Here is a 21,542-nt window from a genome sequence, read left to right on the forward strand (position 1 = left end):
TCCAGTAACAATGGAGCTGTGGTGTGGTGTCTCCTCTTTTCAATTTTTTTTTTTTATATATATTTTCCCCTTTTCTATTTTCCCCACTTTGGTGTCTCTCCTTTGTGATGCAAAAACACCCAGGAATCCGCCAGGCCTAAGGTCCCAGTGACTAAATCAGTCCTGTGAGACACCCTGAGTTCTATATCCAAAGCACCTCATTAAAAAATAAAAACAAAAACCATCCATCATGCAAAAGAACAACTAAATAAACACCAAAGCTCCCTCCCCAGGAAGCGACGCCTCAAAGCAGCTCTGTGAAGCAGCTAGGGAGGGCGAATTCTCGCCGCCCGGAAGGGGCGTGGCTGATGGGACCGTGGCGCTATCCGCGTCCACAAGATCCGGGGGGCGGAGCGAAGCCTTCCCCGCCACAGGGGCTCGCCCCGCCCTACTGCCACGCGATTGGTGGACTGGCCCCACCGGAGAAGAGATCTGGACGACCTGCTGCTGCCACCTCCAATGGAAACCTAGACAAAGGCGGGTCCGGTGACTGAAGAAGCATGGCGTGGAGACAGCTGAAAGTGAGTCCAGAAAGCTGTGAGCTCGCGGCAGCGATTTGGGGTTGCGGGGGCAGCGAGGCGATAGGAGAGTGGAGTCTGCTCCTGAGCGAGGTGTGGATGGGAGGCGAGGCTGTTGGAGCGTGGGCCCCCTTGGCACAGCTGTGTTTTTCCGGGGCATCCGCAGAAGCCACACGTGCATTTGGTCAGTGTGTGAAGGACACGTCTGGGTAGATTTCGGTCAGGATCACAGAACATACTGTGATCCTGGAACAGGGTGAACATGTGACTGTCAGGCACTGCTTGCATGATTCTAGTTGGAGAGAAATGACTATTTGTATTCGTGGAAAAGTTAATGTATTATGAAACATGCCGGAGATAATTTGTGATTATGTAGTGCGATACAGTTTAGGTCTAGATGAAGATAGTATGAATAGGGCTTTTGTTTTGTTTGTTTTTCCAGAGGACTGCTCTGCTCGGGCTCGTGGTGTGGGGGATTGAATCTCGGACTTCAGAGCCTCAGGCATGAAAGTCATTTTGCATAAACTCTCCCCCGTCTGGATAGACTTTTTTTTTTTTTTTTTTTTTTTTTAGCCTACTGAGTGGCAGTGGTACATTCAAAAGTCATATAGGATAGGGTCAAGGACAGTGCACTTGTCAGTCTCATGCAAGCCGGACATCTGCCTTTACCAATTCCTGACCACTTGCATTAATTGCCATTACACCCATCACTCCCAATCCATCACTGTAATCATGTTTCCTCTTGAAACTTGTGACCTGGAGTCCTTCACAACTAGAATAGTGTGTCAGCAGAATGTGGATAAAGTCTGTGTGGCTTAGGAAATAACTCAGCTGCTAGAGTGAAGGACTTGCATGCTTGACACTCCCAGTTCTATTTCTGGCACTTCATATGCTGGAGTGGTACTCTGGCTTCTCACTCTTTTGTGTGAGACTTTATTTCATGTAAAATATAATATATATTTTACCAGATCACTGCTCAGCTCTGGCTTATGGTGGTGTGTGGGGGGGATTAAACCTGGGACTTTGAAGTCTCAGGCATGAGAGTATCTTTGCATAACCATTATACTGCCTACCCCCACCCTTGAAAAAGTTTTTTTTTTTTCTTCAAGTTTTTACCTATAGAAGTCAGTGTGGTAGTCTGGGAGGTGGTGCAGTGGTAAAGCTTTGGACTCTCAAGCATGAGGTCCCGAGTTAGATCCCCGGCAGCACATGTGCCAGAGTGATGTCTGGTTCTTTCTCTCTCCTCCTATCTTTCTCATAAATAAATAAAATCTTTGAAAAAAAAAAAAAAGAAGTGTGTAAGCAAGACTAGAAATGAAGGTATTGGCATAAGATTAGGAATATCACTTCTTGTGACATGTCGTCATATTGGGTATAAATGGGTCAGGGAAGCTGCAGCCTGTCCTTGATGGGGCCCTAATAGATTTTTGTTTTTGTTTTTCCCCCAGAAGCGGGTTCAAGATGCTGTGATTATCCTGGGTGGTGGAGGGTTTCTCTTCACCTCTTACTTGACAGCCACGGGGGATGAACATTTCTATGCCCATCAGCTGATGCCAGCTCTGCAGAGATTGCTGGACCCTGAGTCAGCCCATAGGCTGGCTGTTCGCTGCATTTCCTTGGGCCTCCTTCCTCAAACTACATTTCAAGACTCAGATATGCTGGTAAGTATTTTGGTAAACAACTTGTATGCTAGATAAGAGGGTGATGGTCCAAGTCTGCTAGTTTACTCTGTTGAGTCTGATCTCTTTGAAAACCAAAGTTTCAAGTTAGTTCCAATAGAAAATGATATTCCCATTTACAGGTCAGGAAACCGAGGCAATTAATAGTGAAGTGACTCATCCAAAGGCACAACGAAGAAGTAGCTACACCATAACGTCTGTCTGGGCATTAGTTCCCTTTGCCACCTTGCTTCTTCTTCTTCTAGCGTTTTCCCTTCTTCCATAGCCAGTCAACAGCATCAGGTTGAGCCTGATGTAAAGTTTCGAGACCTCCTTTGAATCTGGAGAGGTGGCAGTCGTTGACTATGTGGGTCATAGTCTGTCTGTAGCCACAGGGGCAGTTCGGGTCGTCTCTGGCTCCCCAGCGATGGAACATAGCGGCGCACCGGCCATGGCCTGTTCGATTGAGGAGGGCCCAATCATAATGTGCTAGGTCAAAGCCGGGTTGACGCTTGCAGGGGTCTGTGATGAGTTGTTTGTTCTTTACCTCAGCTGACTGCCAGCTCTGTTTCCAAGAGACTGGAACAGAGAAGTTCACCTTGCTGAAGGCTCTGGTAGCTCAGTCTTCATCTTTAGTATAGGGCAGCATTAAACATCTTTTTTTTTTTTTTTTTTTGCCTCCAGGGTTATTGCTGGGACTTAGTGCCTGCTCCATGAATCCACTGCTCCTGGAGGCCATTTTTTCCCCCTTTTGTTGCCCTTGTTGTAGCCTTGTGGTTATTATTGTTGTTGATGATGTCGCTCGTTGTTGGATAGAACAGAGAGAAATGGAGAGAGGAGGGGAAGACAAAAAAGGGGAGAGAAAGATAGACACCTGCAGACCTGCTTTACTGCCCGAGAAGCGACTCCCCTGGAGGTGGGGAGCCGGGGGCTAGAACCGGGATCCTTATGCTGGTCCTTGTGCTTTGCACCACGTGTGTTAACCGACTGCACTACCGCCCGACCCCCAACATTTAACATCTTTTTTTTTTCAAAACATTTTTTAAATATTTATTTATTCCCTTTTGTTGCTCATGTTTTATTGTAGTTATTATTGTTGTTATTGATGTCGTTGTTGGCTAGGACAGAGAGAAATGGAGAGAGGAGGGGAAGACAGAGAGGGGAAGAGAAAGATAGACACCTGCTGACCTGTTTCACCGCTTGTGAAGCGACTCCTGGGATCCTTGCGCTTTGCACCATGTGCGCATAACCTGCTGCGCTACCACCCGACTCCCAGCATTAAACATCTTAATACCTTATCTGAGCTAGCCATGTCTGATCAAGCCCTCTGAAGAAGGTATACAAACATCTGTACAGGCTCATTCGGTCCTGTACACCACACATGGGCCTGCCACCAGCCCTATACTGTTCTGTGTGCCAGGGTTATTGTAGGAACAAATTAAAGAATACATTCTTGCCTGAGTCCTGACAGTCTCCATTTAAGATCATCAGCGCCCCCCAATGGAAGACATGAGAATAACACGTGTGAAGAAGCACAACTCTGGAGAGGCTCAGTTCTTAATTAATGAAAGCTTTCTTTCTTTTTTTTTTTTTTTTTTAACCAGAGCACTGTTCAGCTCTGGCTTATGGTGGTGCGGAGGATTGAACCTGGGACTTTGGAGCCGCAGGCATGATAGTCTGTTTGCATAACCATTATGCTATCTACCTTCCGCCCTTATGAAAGCTTTCTTGACATCTCTCTTTTATCTTAGAATTATTTTCATTTTTCCCATCATACATTTTGAGCAGAAGTTATTTTATTTATTTATTCCCTTCTATTTCCCTTGTTGTTTTATTGTAGTTACTGATGTCACTGTTAGATAGGACAGAGAGAAATGGAGAGAGGAGGGCGAGAGAAAGACACCTGCAGAACTGCTTCACCACTTGTGAAGCGACTCCCCTGCAGGTGGGGAGCCGGGGGCTCGAATTGGAATCCTTATGCCAGTCCTTGTGCTTTTTGCCACATGCGCTTAACCCACTGCGCTACTGCCCGACTTCCGAGCAGAAGTTATTTTTACCTGACTGAAATCTAGTCATAATTACACTAAAAGCAATCATAGAAGACCATTCTTTGTTTTAAGACATCTGCATGCCCCTTAGTGCTGGTTTGAGTCCCAGGACACAGTGTGACAGTCTTAAGAAAAGAGTGGGATGCAGGGATGGAGGGCGTGTGGAGAGTGAATTTGGAAGTATATCTGTAGAACGACCTTTTGTCTTAAACATTGCTGTATAATCCATCATCCGGACATGGTTCAGATTCCATGACATCTGGTAATCTTGCTCACTCCCACCTACAAAACTTAACTGTCTTGTATTATCTTTCCACCACTCACCTAAATGAGAGTTTTTGGGAGTGCCCGGGGAAGTGCAGAGTTCTGGTCTTATTCTATACCTTGTAGCCATAATCTCTGAGATTGAAGACTGAAAGGTATGTCGTGTCCCCATACCTCCTCTCTTCCCCCTGCAGAGGCTCTATCTACAGTCTGGGGTGAGAGCCACTGTATGGAATGAGGGCTCCTCACTCGCCACTACTGCCTCACAGCCCCTTTGGCATCCTGCACACCATTTCCCTCATTTATTGCTATTCGCTTTTCTTGGGGCAGCATTTCTACTTATTGCTTCTAGTTGGTGCTCACCCTTGCAGGCCCTTGCTAGTCCTGGCTAAGGTTTTCCTGCCATAGTGGCTAATAGTGATGGACTCCAGTGGCAGTCACTGGCTTTGTGATCTCTCTCTCTCACTCTTTTAGTTTATTTTAGTGAGAGGTAAGAGAAAAATACAGAGAAGTGTGGAGGGAGTTAGGGAGAGAGAGAATGAGAGAGGCTAGTACTACTTAGCCCTGGTTTATGGTGGTGGAGGGGGATTGATCCTGGAACCTCAGAGCCTCAGGCATAAAAGTAATTTGCATAACCATTTTGCTGTTTCCCTAGCCCTCTGATCTCTTTTTTTATAACTTTAAAAATATTTATTTATTTATTCCCTTTCGTTACCCTTGTTTTATTGTTGTTTTTGATGTCGTTGTTGTTGGGTAGGACAGAGAGAAATGGGGAGAGGAGGAGAAGACAGAGGGGGAGAGAAAGATAGACACCTGCAGATCTGCTTCACCACCTGTTAAGCAATTCCCTGCAGGTGGGGAGCCAGGGGCTCAAACCGTGATCCTTCCACGGGTCCTTGCGCTTTGCGCCATGTGCGCTTAACCCGCTGTGCTACCGCCAACTCCCCTGATCTCTTTTTATTTATTTTATTCAGGCCTTTTTGTATTTGTTTTGCTGCTATGTTTGTTGACTTCATCAGGGTAAGAATCTTACTAGTGTCAAACTAGACCTGTAGGCCACAGTCACTTTCAATCTAGGGAATAGTCTGGAATGCACCCTATGTCCAACAGGCAAAAACCTGCCATCAGCTATGCCTGATCTAATTCTGAACCCAGCATTTTCCTCCCCTTTTCAGAATGCATTAATGCTCTGTAGTAGCTAGGCTGAGGAGGGAGAACCACCGAGGTCGATTTAGCTGATTAACATGTATAGTTACAGCATAAGGATCCCAGTTCGAGCCCCCTGCTCCCCACCTGCAGGGGAGTCACTTCACAGGTGGTGAAGCAGGTCTGCAGGTGTCTGTATTCTCCTCCTTCTCCATTTCTCTCTATCCTATGCAGCAATGAACAACATCAACAGTAACAATTATAACCACAACAAGGGCAACAAAAGGGGGGAAAGATGACTCCAGGAGCAGTGGATGCATGGTACAGGCACTTCTTCTCCTTCTAGCGTTTGCCCTTCTTCCGTAGCCAGTCAACAGCGTCAGGTTGAGCCTGATGTAAAGTTTCGAGACCTCCTTTGAATCTGGAGAGGTGGCAGTCGTTGACTATGTGGGGCATAGTCTGTCTGTAGCCGCAGGGGCAGTTCAGGTCGTCTCTGGCTCCCCAGCGATGGAACATAGCGGCGCACCATGGAACACAGGGCCCAATCATAACGTGCTAGGTCAAAGCCAGGTTGACGCTTGCAGGGGTCTGTGATGAGGTGTTTGTTCTTTACCTCAGCTGACTGCCAGCTCTGTTTCCAAGAGACTGGAACAGAGAAGTTCAGTGTAGGTGTAGGGGACCAGATTGGATGACGAGGCGTCAAGCGTTGGACAGGGTGGGCGAAGATATCCGCGTATATTGGCAGGTCCGGTCAAGCGTACACGTGGGAAATGAACTTAGATGATGCCGCATCCCGACAAATATCTGGCGGGGCCATGTTGCTAAGAACTGGCAGCCATGGAACCGGGGTGGAACGGATGGTTCCAGAAATTATCCTCATGGAGGAATATAATTTGGAATCGACCAAGTGGACATGGGGGCTACGGAACCATACTGGGGCACAGTATTCTGCAGTGGAATAGCATAATGCCAGAGATGATGATCGTAGGTACAGGCACTGAGCCCCAGCAATAACCCTGGAGGCAAAAAAAAAAAAAAAATGTATAGTTGCTTTGGTGTATTGGCACTAAAACTTTTTGGTGGATGTGGTAAGTTGTGTTTGTGTGTTTTAGAAAGATCGAGAGAAAAACTGCTCCTAACATTTTATAATCATGTAAAATTTAAAAATAAATTTAGTTACTTCGTACTGTTTTAGAATAGCACTGCCTAGGGACTGAAACTAACTAGACACTTTCTCCTGATAAGAATAGTAGATAAGAAAAAAAAGAAAAAGAATGATAAGTAAGAAGGTTTTGATCTTGACCATGGTGGTCACTTAACCCATTGTGGAACTACTGTTTTGAGGTCTTGTTGTTAACAAATTCTTTTCTTTTCTTTTCTTTTTTTATTATCTTTATTCATTAGGTAGACAGCCAGAAACTGAGAGGAAGGAGGGAGATAGGGAGAGAGACACCTGTAGCCCTGTTTCACTACTTGTGGAGCTTTCCCCCTGCAGGTGGGGACCGGGGCTTGAACCTAGGTCCTTGGGTGTTAACAGATTCTAGTGATTCTCAAACCAACTACTGTCAGAATCATTTCCAAAGCACTGTTAAAAATAAATTTCTTTGGAGCTCTTTTTAGCATCCACCCTAGACTTGATCCCCTGGTCTGAGGGCATGGGCCCTGGATTCTAAAGTTTAACAAGCTCCCCAGGTGATTCTGATGTGGGTGTTCCAGGTACCGTACTCTGAGAAATACCTGTTTAGCTTTGTCTACCTCTAACTTTTTTCTCTCTCCCTCTCCCTAGGAAGTGAGAATCCTGGGCCATAAATTCCGAAATCCAGTGGGAATTGCTGCAGGATTTGATAAACATGGAGAAGCTGTGGATGGACTTTACAAGATGGGCTTTGGTTTTGTTGAGATAGGGAGTGTGACCCCAAAGCCTCAGGATGGAAACCCTAAGCCCAGAGTTTTCCGCCTCCCAGAGGACCAAGCTGTCATTAACAGGTATGTGATAGCCTGGAGGGAATTGGATGCCTTCTTCCTACTTCCCAGAAGGGGGCCCTATTTTTCCTACAGTAGAAAATGAGAATTTTTTTCTCTCTTCAGAATAGCACCTGTACATGGGGCTTTGAGAGCTAAATGACTTAACTACAGCCATAAGGTCATAATCAGGAAAGCCTGAGTACAGCTTTGGGCATATGTGATGTCCAAGGTTTAATCCGCAGCACCACCATAAACCAGAGATGAGCAGTGCTCTGGAGGGGAAAAAAAAAAAAAGCGAAATAAGCATTTTTTATGATTTTTTCTTCTAACAGGTGTGGTAGACATCTCTGGGGCTTGTTAAACACCAGTATAATATCAGAACCCTGGCCCCACTTTTCTGGCCTTTCGTTCTAATCAGCTGCTAGCTTAAGGTTCTCGTGTGTTCCGAAGGCAGAAAGGGAAAAGGAAAAGTGGATAATGTGGTATGGGTGTCAGCGCTCCCTGTAGGCATCACCTTGTGCCTCAGTGATGTGTCCTGGTGACATGCTCATGCTTCAGCTGCCAGCAAGGCTGGGGCCGTCACAGGCTTTTCACTTTGTAGCAGGGGAAGCTGGGTTCCACTAGCAAGGAGGAAGGCACGTGGGTGGAGAGGGGGTGCTAGATAACCCCGAGATCAGTAGCCCACAGGGCCCTGAGGAGACAAATGAGCAAGAATGATGGAATAGGTGGGGTGGCTGGAGACAGTGTGGTGGAGAAGAAAGACAAGACAAGACAAGACCCTTGTACTCAAGATTATAGCTCCGTAGTGAACTTGAGCATGTACATACATTCTTGGGCCACAGCTGGGAGCTTTATCAAAAGAGTGGGCACATTTGATCTGATTAAGGAAGATGAGACAAATTATTGGGTGGGAGGTGTCAGGTAATGGTGCAGTTGGTTGAATGCACATGTTGCCCCGCACAATGGATCAGGTTCAAGCCCCTGGTCCCTACCTGCAGTGGGGGAGGCTTCATGAGCTGTGAAGTAGTGTTGCAGGTGTCTCTCTCTTCCCTTCTCTGTTTCCTCCTCTATAGAAAGAAAGAAAAGAAAGAATGACAGCCAGGAATGGTAGACTCACTGAGTAGGCACCAATCCACAGAAATAAGAAAAGTACTAGGGGAATGGTGTTTTACAAGACAGTTTTCTCAGGGGAAGAGGAAGAATTGACTTTATTTTTTTCCTTTTTCTTTCTTTTTAAAATTTATTTATTATTGGGTAGAGACAGAGAGAAATTGAGAGGGGAGGAGAAGATAGAAAAAGAGAGAGGCAGAGAGACACCTGCAGCCCTGCTTCACCACTTATAAAGTTTTCCCCCTGCAGGTGGGGACCAGGGGCTTGAACCTGGGTCCTTGCACATTGTAACATGTGCGTGTAACTAGGTGTCCCAGTGCCTATTCCCTTTTTGAGAGATTTTTTAGAGATTGAAAGGGAAAGGAGAGCCAGAGAAGGAGAGAAAGAGACAACTGCAGCATTACTTCACTACTGGTAAAGCTTCCCCCTTGCAGGTGTGGGTTGGGGGCTTAAACGCAAGTCCTTGTATATTATAATATGTGAACTCAACTGGGAGTGCCATGTTCAACCCAATGAAGGGTTGACTTTAATAGGCAGTCATGAATGATAGAGAAAGTGGAGTGGCAGGAGGTGGGATGATGTGTTATCTGAGTGATGTGAGCTCTGCTGGGCAAGAGTCATGGATAAGGAAGGGTGGGGATGGACCCAGATAGGTCTGGGGCAGCTGCTACAGTCAAGTCTGAACTTTTGTCAATATCACTTGATTAAACAACTGTGTGTGGACTGTCACTCCGGGTCCCCCGCTTCCCTGGTCATTGGGCGACTGAGGTCAGAGCAGGCCTCCTGGGAGTCCTGGGGTACCTCCGTGTGCCTCCGTGCGATGAGGGCAAAGTGTGAAGAGAGACAAGGCAGTCATCTCGTTTATTGGTGGAGAAAGCAAGCAGATATACCCATAGTCCAGGAAGAGGGTTGAGGTGATCTTTACCCCAACACAATGCATAGTTACATCTTGACCTACAAACTATTTGATCACAAGTAAAAAGTTACCATACAAGATTTGATCACAGTCTTTACAAAATGTATATTTCTCTGGAGGTAAATTGTAGGCACTTCAGGGCAGGGGAAGGGAGCCAGTTGAGCAACAGGATGTTTGCAGCGGTTTTCAAGTTAGCCATGCACAGTAACTCATGGTCTTTGTTTAAAGCGGGGGAGGAGTGGCATGTGTAGAAAGGTGCCCACATCCAGAGTTCAGGAGGACCTACCATTTTCTCAACCCGGAGTGGGGAGGGCCTGGGGTCTACCTGCTCAGATTCTCATGGAAACAATGCCCTGGAATTCCTGGACAGTGGGCCCAGTTCCCAACAAACAACTTGTTTGGGTGCCTGGGTGGTAGCAAAGCAGGTTAAGCACACATGGAACAAAGCACAAGGACCCACATAAGGATTCCTGTTTGAGCCCCTGGCTCCCTACCTGCAGGGGGTCACTTCACAAGCAGTGAAGCAGGTCTGCAGGTGTCTATCTATCTGTCTTCCCCTTCTCTCTCAATTTCTCTCTGTCCTATCCAACAACAACAAGTGCAACAAAATGGGGAAAAAATGGCCTCCAAGGAGCAGTGAATTTGTAGTGCAGGCACCAAGCCTCAGTGATAAGCCTGGAGGAGAGGGAAAAAAAAAAACTTGTTTGCAAATTTGAATTTTCCGTTTGGTGTTGGATGATGATCCAGTAAGTTCTCTCGAGGTCCAGGTACATTTAGACCTTGGAAGTCTAAGAACTTGGCTCTTGATACATATTTTTTTCTTTTTTGTTTTTAAACATATATATTACACTAGAGCACTGTTCATCTCTGGCTTATGGTGGTGTGGGGAACTGAACTTGGGACTTTGGGGCTGCAGGTTGAGAGTCTTTTTGCATAAGCATTATGCTATCTACCCTCCTCCCTAAATTGAAAAAGACCACCTTCATCTTCTGGTAAGCGTTCTCAGTCTTCTCCTCCCATTCTGCTTTTGTGCTACAGATATGGATTTAATAGTCATGGACTCTCAGTGGTGGAACAGAGATTACGGGCCAGACAACAGAAGCAGGCCAGGCTCACAGAAGGTAAAGTAGCTCTGCACTGGAGGAACTTTCTTCATTTGTTGACTAAAAGCATCAGGAATATTCCTAGCATAATAAACATAATTAAGCTATAAGCTAAAGTCCCACAGGCTTGGGGCTCCTCTGTTAGAATTCCCTTTCTTTTTTTAAAGATAGGGAAGCTGAGAGGGAGAGAAAGAATAAAGGAGACCACAGCACCAAAGTTCCCCCCCCCCTTTTTTTTTAAATTTCTTTCAAGATTGTATTTATTGATTGATGAGAAAACTAGAAGGAGAGAAGAAAGAACCAGGCATCACTCTGGTGCTGCCAGGAATTGAACTCTTGACCTCATGCTTGAGAGTCCTGTGCTTTATCCACTGCACCACCTCCCAGACCACCCAAAGTTTCCTTTATTGCTATGGGGACCAGGCTTGAACTGGGGTCCAGTTCCTATCACAACCTACAAGATTTTAACTGGATTTCATGATAAGCAAAGACTTGCTCTGTTTCTGCCTTATTATGTAAAGGGAGAAATCTGGAAGTGAGCAAAGCACAGTGGCTTCCATGTGATCACACAGTGGTGAGGATGTGTGAGCTCCATCTTCATATTCCTGCCCCTCTGTCATATGTCCTTCATATGTACATAATGCATTAAAAATATTTACTTGCTAAAGAGAGAGAGAGAAAACCAGAGCATCACCTTGACATGAGATATCAAGAGTTCAACTTAGGACCTCAAGCTTGAGAGTCCAAGCTTTATCCACTGCACCGTCTCCCATGCCTCTGTGCTGCTTGTTAATCATAGAAGAGATGGGAACTACAGAGAAGCCTAAATAATTAAATCACTCTGGGGCCAGGTGTTGGCACACATGGTTAAGTGCACACGTTGCAGGAGACCAAAGTTCAAGCCCCTGATTGCTACCTGCAGGGGGAAAGCTTCATGAGTGATGAAGCAGGGTGGCAGGTATTTCTGTCTCTCTCCTTCTGTTTCCCTCCCCTCTCAATTTCTCAGTCTCTGTCCAATAGTAAATAAAAATTTTAAAGAAAAAAAATCATTCCTAACACTTGGAAAAACATTCTTCACCACTTGTTTGGACATACATACTTCTGGAGCTGCTTTCAGAGATTCAGGTGTTCCTTCTCTGGGGCTCCAGCTGGGCTTTGTGTCAGGTTGCATGTAGCGTCAGCATGAAGCTCCATGCTGTCTTCACCACACCCTCACAGGTGCCATCTGGGATTGTGTGAGGCTGACACCCTTTTATTCTTTGAATCCTTCTAGAACCTTGTTCCTTGCATACGGTAATGTGTGCACTCAGTTGGGTGCACCTCTGGCCCCTTGTCCCAGATCTTCCTATCCATCAAATGGCAAAAGCAGTGGTAGCAAGGAGTCGGGCAGTAGCGCAGTGGGTTAAGCGCACGTGGCACAGAGCACAAGGACCAGCATAAGGATCCCAGTTCGAGCCCCCAGCTCCCCACCTGCAGGGGAGTCGCTTCACAGGTGGTGAAGCAGGTCTGCAGGTGTGTCTCTCTTTCTCTCCCCTCTCTGTCTCCCCTCCTTTCTCGATTTCTCTCTGTCCTATCCTACGACAGCAACAACAACAATAATAATAACCACAACAATGATAAAACAACAAGGGCAACAAGAAGGGAAAAAAATGGTCTCTAGGAGTAGTGAATGGATTCATGGTGCAGGCACTTCTTCTTCTAGCGTTTGCCCTTCTTCCGTAGCCAGTCAACAGCGTCAGGTTGAGCCTGATGTAAAGTTTCGAGACCTCCTTTGAATCTGGAGAGGTGGCAGTCATTGACTGTGTGGGTCATAGTCTGTCTGTAGCTGCAGGGGCAGTTCGGGTCACCTCTGGCTCCCTAGCGATGGAACATAGCGGCGCACCGGCCATGGCCTGTTCGTTAGTGATTGAGGAGGGCCCAATCATAATGTGCTAGGTCAAAGCCGGGTTGACGCTTGCAGGGGTCTGTGACCGTTCCCCACCACAGCTGACTGTCAACTCTGTTTCCAAGAGTCTGGAACAGAGAAGTTCAGTGCAGGCGCAGGAGACCAGATTGGATGATGAGACGTCAAGCGCTGAACAGGGTGGGCGAAGATAACGCGTTTGGCGAAGGACAGCCCCTCAACATTAAGTTGGAGGACTCGAAGAGCAGGACCAACAGCTTGAAAGCTGTCAGGAGCTGCTTGTTGCTGGCTTTGAAAGTGACTGGGATCCATGTGGATTCAGTCGGCTAGGAAGGATCGTCAGTTTCCCCAATGAATGGGTGCAGGCACTGAGCCCTGGCAATAACCCTGGAGGCAAAAAAAAAAACAAAAAATTGCAGTGGTAGCATTGATATACCACTGACCTTTTCAGATAAGGTGTTATTATTATTTTTTTAATCTTTTTTATTTATTTACTGGATAGAGATAGCCAGAAATCGAGAGGGAAGGGGGTGATAGAGAGGGAGAGACAGAGAGACACCTGCAGCACTATTTCACCACTTGTAAAGCATTCCCCCTGCAGATGGGGCCTGGGGGGCTGGAACCTGGGTCCTTATGCACTATAACATGCACTCAACCAGGTGCACTACCACCCGGCCCCAATAAGGTGGTATCTTAAAGAGAGGTCAAATACAAATAAACTCTGTCACACACAGGCTGTTTGTAAGTTCTCAAAGAACTGAAATGATAAGATAACGATGGCTTGACATTTTATCCATGATGATTGAAAATCTTTTTGTTATTGTGTCATCTCAGGGGCATCACTGCTCCCAGACGACTTGTTCAGATAGAGACAGAGGGAGAAAGGGAATGTCACCAGGACAAAAGCATCCCCTAGTACAATGGAAGCTGGGCTCAAACCTAGGACTTGCACATGGCAAAGCAGGCACACTATCCAGGTGAGCTACTTTGCCATCTTTTCTAGAATTTTGTACGTATTCTTTAAGTTTGTTTTTCCTTCACAGCTGTATACCTGGTCTCTTGACTCAAGTCCAATAAGATGTCCTTGAAACTAAACAGTTGTCCCTTCTGACATGCTCTAGATTTCTGTTTCCATCGCATTTTATTCATGAGCCTGTTTTTAAAATTTTGTTTCATGAGACAGAGTGGTAAAGAGGGGACAGAGTACATGTTGCTGTGGTACTGTTAAGTTTTTTAAAAGGAAAAGGTCACAATACAGTTAAACATCCTAGCTAGTTGTCCAAACATTGTTTTTCTGACAGACAGGGAACTGCTATCTAAGTCCGTGGGACAGCAGCAGCAATTGGCAGAAAGTTCAGTTTGTCAGCTGGTGCAGGATGTTTTACATATTTTTTAAGAGGCTTTTTTTGGGTATTTATTTATTTATTCCCTTTTGTTGACCTTGTTGTTTTATTGTTGTAGTTATTATTGTTGTTGATGATGTCGTCGTTGTTGGATAGGACAGAGAGAAATGGAGAGAGGAGGGGAAGACAGAGAGGGGGAGAGAAAGACACCTGCAGACCTACTTCACCGCTTGTGAAGCGACTCCCCTGCAGGTGGGGAGCCGGGGGCTCCAACTGGGATCCTTCCGCGGGTCCTTGAGCTTTGCGCCACCTGCACTTAACCCGCAGTGCTTGCGCCCGACTCCCGAAGTTTTACATCTTAAGGTGGAAAGGCCTATAAAGCTGGTTTAATCAAGGATAACCTCAAAATATTGCAGAGGAAGTAGTGTATGGGGACATAAACTTGCTTTATTTATAGGTGGACTGCCACTGGGAATAAACCTGGGAAAGAATAAGACCTCGGAGGATGCTGCCTCAGACTATGCAGAGGGGGTTCGAGTCCTGGGCCATTTGGCTGACTACTTGGTAGTCAATGTGTCCAGTCCCAACACAGCGGGCCTCCGGAGCCTCCAGGGAAAATGTGAACTGCGCCGCCTGCTGACCAAGGTGGGTAATTACATCTCCAAACCTGACTCCCAAGCAACTCTTGTTCATTTTTCAGGTTTCTTTCTTTCTTTCTTTCTTTCTTTCTTTCTTTCTTTCTTTCTTTCTTTCTTTCTTTCTTTCTTTCTTTCTTTCTTTCTTTCTTTCTTCCTTCCTTCCTTCCTTCCTTCCTTCCTTCCTTCCTTCCTTCCTTCTTTCCTTTTGCTCTCTCTTCCTTTCTTTCCTTCTTTCTTTTTCCTTCCTTTCTCTCTCCTTCTCTCTTCCTTTCTTCCTTCCTTCATTTTTTTCTGTCTTTCCTTCCTTTCTCTCTCTGTCTTTCCTACTTTCTTTCATTTCTGTTTTTAAATTTTATTTTTATTTTTTAATTATTATTGCTTTACAAAATTACATGTCAACAGGGATATAAGGCTACTGCATTTCCACCACCAGGGTTCTGAATCTTCAATCTCCCCACTGCAGACCTCCGCAGTTCACCTACCGTTGTTGACATGAGCCAACCATCATCTCTACAATGATCTGTCCACATTTATACATAATTTCCCCCTTTTTCTTCCTGATATAATCCTTTCCTCCCCTCTCTCTGGATGCTGATGGAGCTGGAGTTCAGAGCTCTTTTATTAACTTATAATAACAGGGCTCTGAACTCCTAGCACTTCTCCCACACTGGGAGTATGGATCAAGGTTGTTTTTGGGGTGCAGAAGATAGGAGTTCTGGCTTCTGTAATTGCATCTCCACTGGACGTGGGTGTTGGCAGGTAGATCCATACCCCCAGCCTATTTTTGTCTTTCCCTAGTGGGCCTGAGCTCTGGCAAGATGAGGTTCCAGGACACATTGGTGAGGTTGTCTGCTCAGGGAAGTCAGGATGGAATCATGGTAGCATCTGCAACTTGGTGTCTGGAAGGTGGCAGGGCATAAATTGAGGCAAAATGGTTAATGAACAAAAAGTAGGAATAGAGCAGATGAGATTAGGAATATTAGGGTAGAACAAAGCTAGAAAGTCTATTTTAGGCAGTTGGGCATTAGTGCTGCGGGTTAAGTGCATGTGGCGCAAAGCGCAAGGACCGGCGGGAGGATCTCAGTTTGAGCCCCCGGTTCCTTACCTCCAGGGGAGTTGCTTCTCCAGCAGTGAAGCAGATCTGCAGGTATCTATCTTTCTCTCCCCTTCTCTGTCTCCCTTCCTCTTTGATTTCTCTCTGTCCTATCTAACAATGATGACATCAACAACAATAATAACTACTACAACAATAAAAAAACAAGGGCAACAAAAGGGGAAAAAATAAAGAAATATAAAAAAAAATTTAAAAAAGCAGTGCTGGGGAGTTGGGTGGTAGTGCAGCGGGTTAAGCACAGGTAGAGCAAAGTGCAAGGACCTGTGTAAGGATCCCGGTTTGAGCCCCTGTCTCCCCAGCTGCAGGGTAGTCGCTTCACAAGTAGTGAAGCAGGTCTGCAGGTGTCTCTCTTTCTCTCCCCCCCTCTGTCTTCCCCTCCTCTCTCCATTTCTCTCTGTCCTATCCAACAACAATGACATCAATAACAACAATAATAACTACAATAATAAAAAACAAGGGCAACAAAAGGGAATAAACAAAATAAAATATTTTGAAGGAAAAAAAGCAGTGCTGCAGGTGTCTCTGTTTTTCTCTGTAGTTCCCCTTTTTCCTCTCAATTTCTCTCTGTCCTATCAAATTAAAAAAGAAGAAAGAAAAAAGGGGGAAAGGTAATTGCTCGATTCTTTATTGAATTCTTTGTGCAGGCACCAAGCCCCAGCAGTATTTTTGCTGACACCAGTAATAATAGGGACCCAATACTGGAGACCCCTTGGCTCTAGAATATGGGGGGAAAGAATGTGAAAGTAGAAGATCTATTTTAGCCTCTCAGCTGTGCTTTTTGAAAAGGAGGAATTGCTGAGGCTTTAGTTTTATAGCCGGTGTGTAATCACACTGACCTATGGCTGTGCTGTGGGCTGTGAACTCAGCTGTCTCTTTCTCTGACCACATGTTACTCAAGGTGCTGCAGGAGAGGGATGCTTTAAAGGGAACGCGTAAGCCAGCTGTGCTGGTGAAGATTGCACCAGATCTCACGACTCAGGACAAGAAGGATATCGCCAGTGTGGTGAGAGAGGTATGATCTGGGGCCCCTTTGTGCTTTCCTTTGAGACACTGAGGGCTTGTTTGGTAACTGCCAGGGCATAATTCATCACATAATAAAAGTGCCTCTTTTTTTGTTGGTATGCTTCTAAATTCTGCTTTATAAGACCTTCTGTTTTGATCATCACATTAGGTTCGCTTGTATTGCTTAAGGCTGTGGCCTATTTACATGATCATTGTTTTCATTGGTTTAAACCCCACTGGTTCGCAAGCTTTTTCCTTCTCCCCTCCCCCTATCCTACATACTTCCTCTTCTGACCTGACACTTCTGCCTCAGGAGACATATAGGACAGGATTGTGATTAGAGATAGCTAGCCTTCACTGCATTCCTCATCAGTAAAGATTGAACTGCGTCCCACTCAGCCATGAGTCCATGGTCGTCTCTCTCGCCCGCGAAGCTAGCCCGGCACTTTTTCTCGTGCCTCTTTCTCCACTCCCTCACCCCTCCCCTACAGCAAGAGCTATAAGGTTTGGGCTTGCAGCAGCAGCTGGTCTGTCATGCTGGAGTATGACTCTCTCTAGCCTGTGGAACACCAGGTCTCTGTGCATTGGAAATGTAGAAGAAGCAGACTGAGCTTGGCAGTCCTGAGTTCAAAGCCTGGTTCCTGTCTTAGACAGGACAGTAAGTGGCCTGTTTGAAGGATTTGGCTCTGCCCTCAAAACCTTTTTTTTTTTTTTTTACACCAGAGCACTGCTTAGCTCTGTCTTATGGTAGGACAGGGGATTGAACCTGGTTGGGACTTAGATGCCTCAGGCATGAATGTCTTTTAGCATAACCATTATGCTATCTCCCCCTGCCCTTTAATTATCTTTATTTATTGGATAGAGACAGCCAGAAATCAAGGGGGAAGTAATAAGAGACAGAGACGTGGTTCTGGAAGTGGAGCAGTGGATAAAGTATTGGGATCTCAAGCATGAGGTCCAGAGTTCTATCCCTGGCAGCACATGTACCAGAATGATGTCTGGTTCTTTCTCTCTCCATCTTTCTCATTAATAAATAAATAAAAATTAAAAAAAAGAGAGAGAGACAGAGACACCTGCAACACTACTTCATTATTTGCAAAGCTTTCGCTCTACAGGTGGGGACCAGGGGCTCAAACTTGGATCTTTGTGCACTGTAACCTGTGCACTAAACCAGGTGTGCCACCACCCGGTCCCTTGAGGCTCATTCCAACACTTGTTCAAGAAGTGCTGGGAGGTCTAGGAAAGCTCTTGATTCCAGGGACTATACATGTGGGTACATCTATAGGACAGCTGCTATCTCAGACCTCGAGGGGTGCTTCTCCAAGTCTCTCAGTGCTCTGACTGGAAGGCTCTTTCTGTCTCACACTGCAGTTGGGTATTGATGGGCTGATTGTCACGAATACCACAGTGAGCCGTCCTACCAGCCTCCAAGGTGTCCTACGCTCTGAAACAGGAGGGCTGAGTGGGAAGCCCCTCCGAGATTTATCAACCGAAACCATCCGGGAGATGTATGCCCTCACGAAAGGCAAGAACTTTGTGTTTTCAGATTTGCATGTGGCTTGGTTTCTGGGGTGGTGAGTAGAATTAGTGTTCCCTGAACAAAGGGGCCTGTGGGCTGAAACTAAACATTTTAGGCACTTAGTTCTCATGGCATCCACTTTCCTCACAAAGTTGCCTGTTTTCTGTAGGCAGAATTCCCATCATTGGTGTTGGTGGTATAAGCAGTGGAAAGGACGCATTGGAAAAGATCCGGGCAGGGGCCTCCCTGGTGCAACTGTACACCGCCCTCACCTACCAGGGGCCGCCGGTGGTGGGCAGAGTGAAGAGGGAGCTGGAGGACCTTTTGAAGTGAGTCCATGTGTGGTTTGAAACAAGAGGAATTAATGTGGGATCAGTTCAGAATTACCCCAAGTCAAGGGCTTGTTACTCATTTATCTCCACCTTAAAAAAATTTGAGAGCTACCCAGATGCAGATGGAAAATTTCTCTGTGGTGGGGGCCAGGCAGATAGAGTGCACATATTACCATGTTCAAGGACTTGGATTCAAGTCCCTGCTCTCCACCTGCATGGGGGATCCTCCATGAGCAATGAAACAGATGCCTCTCTTTCTCTCTCCCTACCTCTCTCTTCCCTCTCAATTTCTTTTCTGTACTATCATAAAATAGAAAGGAAAAAGAAAAAAATGGCTTCTAGGAGTGGTGGATTCACAGTGCCAGCACCAAACCTCAGTGATAACCCTGGTGGCAGTTAAAAAGAGGAAATTTATCTGGCTGCTTTGATAAAGGGCAGTGCCAGCAAATTCCTCATTAACTTCCAAGGCAATGGTATTTATAAGCTAAAGGCATTTGGCAACAGTTTCTTTATTCTGGTAATGCAGGCTTAACTTCACTGAGCTGTCAATACTTAGAAACAGAATCCAAGTGACCAGGGTGCATCCAGTAGAATGTTCATGTTACAGTGCACAAGGACCTGGGTTCAAGTCCCCTTCCCCACCCCTCACCCCATCTGCATGGGGAAAACTTCATGAGTATTAAGGCAGTGCTGTAGGTCTTTCTTCCTCTCCTCCTCCTCTCATTTTACTGTCTCCTAAATAAATTAAAAAAGAAAGAAAATAACAAACACAGGTGTGGCCCAGGAGGTGGCGCAGTGGCTAAGGCACTAGACTCTCAAGCATGAGGTCATGAGTTTGATCCCCAGCAGCACATGTAACAGATGAAAGAACCACATGTCTGCTTCTTTCTCTCCTTGTACCTTTCTAGTAAATAAATAAAACCTTTAAAAAAAAAAAAAAGAACAAACACAGGTGACCACGGACTTTCTGAAAGAGCCCCATTCTTTATCATTTGCTGAGACTGCTTTTCTTTCTCTTTCCAGAGAACAAGGTTTTACCAGAGTCACAGATGCCATTGGAGCAGATCATCAGCGGTGAGGCTGCTGCCAGTGGGAAGCTTGATCTGGAACCTTTCCACTAAATCGGGGCAGCCTCTGTGACTGGCTGGAGAAGAGACTGACTAACTCCCCAAATCACAGGAGCCCTTCCTTGGACACCCACCTAGACTCCAAAAGTCAGTGAGGGCACCAAAATCGACACAAGGCTTTCTTCTCTCACTTGTCAGAGCATGAACCACAATTGTGGTTCTAGATTCAAGCAAGGTGATGGGGGTGAGGATAATTCATTTAAAATCTAGATTTAGGGCTGGGGAGATAACTCAGCCTGTTAGAGTGCCAGAGACTCCAGATGCCACATGATCAGTCACCAGCTCCACCTATGTCAGAGCTGACTAGTATTCCACCTTCTTTCTTTCTACCCCTCTCCTCTCATTTTCTCTCTTACAACAAATAAATAAATCTTTAAAAAATATATATGGGAGGGAGTCGGGCGGTAGCACTGCAGGTTAAGCGCACATGACGCAAAGTGCAAGGAGCAGCAGAAGGTTCCCAGTTTGAGCCCCCGGCTCCCCACCTGCAGGGGAGTCGCTTCACAGGCGGTGAAGCAGGTCTGCAGGTGTCTTTCTATCCCCCTCTCTGTCATCCCCTCCTCTCTTGATTTCTTTCTGTTATATCCAACAATGATGACATCAATAACAATGGTAACAATAAAAAACAAGGACAATAAAAGGGAAAATAAATAAATATTATAGATGTGTGTGTGTGTGTATATATATATTATATATTCTTTGTGTGTGTGTATATATATATATATATATATATATATATATATATATATATATATATATATATATATATATACACACACACACACACACACACACACACACAAATAAATTAAATCTGAACTGAGGTGGCTAGGGAAGTAGCTGGTAGAATGCAACTGAGGTTCCCAGTTGAACCCCTGGCACCACAGTAGTACTTTGGTTTCTATCTCATATATGACTTATTTGATTTAAAATAATAAAATAAACCGGGGGGGGGGAGTAAACCATGGATTTAAACCTCTACCCTTTCTGGAGGGCCACAGCTTTGCCCAGATGTGGCAGGTCCTTCCAGGCCACTGATAATCCGGTTTGTTGTCTCTGTCTGTTATTTGTAGGAAATAAGGCTACCTTGCACACATAAGGTACCACTAAATGATCTCACTGGGTCTTATTCATGATATTCCCATGTGATCCCCAGGCTCAAACCCAAGAGTTTGTATAGAGTATATTCTATTGGTTGAATTATCTTGTTTCCCGGCTCTATGGAAAGGTGGTTATTAATTAAAGAAATTGAGAAATTCTGGTCTGTTCAATGCTGAAAACCAAATGATGATAAGGGAAGTACTATTGCTGATATGTCTGCACAGCCAGGAAAAAAAAAATGGTGTTGGTATTTTAGATTTCATTTCTGGGAAACTAGAGACATGTAAGACCAACAGATACACTGTGTTCTGTTGCCTCACTTCAATCCACCTTAGCCTATGTCCTCTCTCTTTGCCTACTTACCATCAGCCAAGAAGCCAGTAGCCAGTCTCCTGCTCTTTCCTATATTTATCTTTTGATAGAGGCAGAAGCTGAGAAAGAGAGACAACTGCAGCACTCCCTACAGATTGAACCACTATCCAGCCCCCACTCCTGCTCTCTTTCAAAGATCTTTTTCTTGTTTTATTATTTTATTATGAAAATAATACCTCCTCATAAAATACATTTAAATGTAGTTTTCTAATATATCACCTTGCTCAAACAACTCTACTTCCCAAATGTAATTACAGTTCATTTTTATCTATCTAGATTTCTTTGAATATTTTTCTTGTATATACAAATGTTTATATCCATAGC

The 21,542-nt window shown here is 45.3% G+C and overlaps 1 protein-coding gene across 2 annotated transcripts; it reads left to right on the plus strand.

Annotated features, from left to right (window-relative positions):
• Positions 1-290: 290 nt before the first annotated feature.
• On the plus strand, positions 291-21,001 carry DHODH (dihydroorotate dehydrogenase (quinone)). Of its 2 annotated transcripts, XM_007526643.3 has the most exons (9): positions 298-560; positions 2,006-2,218; positions 7,460-7,659; positions 10,703-10,785; positions 14,471-14,658; positions 16,664-16,777; positions 18,139-18,292; positions 18,456-18,615; positions 19,642-21,001. In XM_007526643.3, exons 1-9 carry the CDS (start codon positions 540-542, stop codon positions 19,694-19,696), a joined length of 1,188 nt encoding a protein of 395 aa, XP_007526705.1. In that variant the 5' UTR covers positions 298-539; the 3' UTR covers positions 19,697-21,001. The 2 variants fall into 2 exon arrangements, with proteins under 2 accessions (XP_060041202.1, XP_007526705.1); XM_060185219.1 differs by lacking the exon at positions 16,664-16,777 and having other exon boundaries at positions 291-560.
• Positions 21,002-21,542: the final 541 nt, after the last annotated feature.

Source organism: Erinaceus europaeus, chromosome 2, assembly GCF_950295315.1.
Source record: "Erinaceus europaeus chromosome 2, mEriEur2.1, whole genome shotgun sequence".
NCBI classification, from domain to species: Eukaryota; Metazoa; Chordata; class Mammalia; order Eulipotyphla; family Erinaceidae; genus Erinaceus; species Erinaceus europaeus.

Coding starts and splice junctions, on each gene's coding strand:
- DHODH (XM_007526643.3), top strand. CDS start 540: ATGGCGTGGAGACAGCTGAAA. Junction 2,219..7,459: donor TTCAAGACTCAGATATGCTG/GTAAGTATTTTG, acceptor CCCTCTCCCTAG/GAAGTGAGAATCCTGGGCCA. Junction 7,660..10,702: donor GACCAAGCTGTCATTAACAG/GTATGTGATAGC, acceptor TTTGTGCTACAG/ATATGGATTTAATAGTCATG.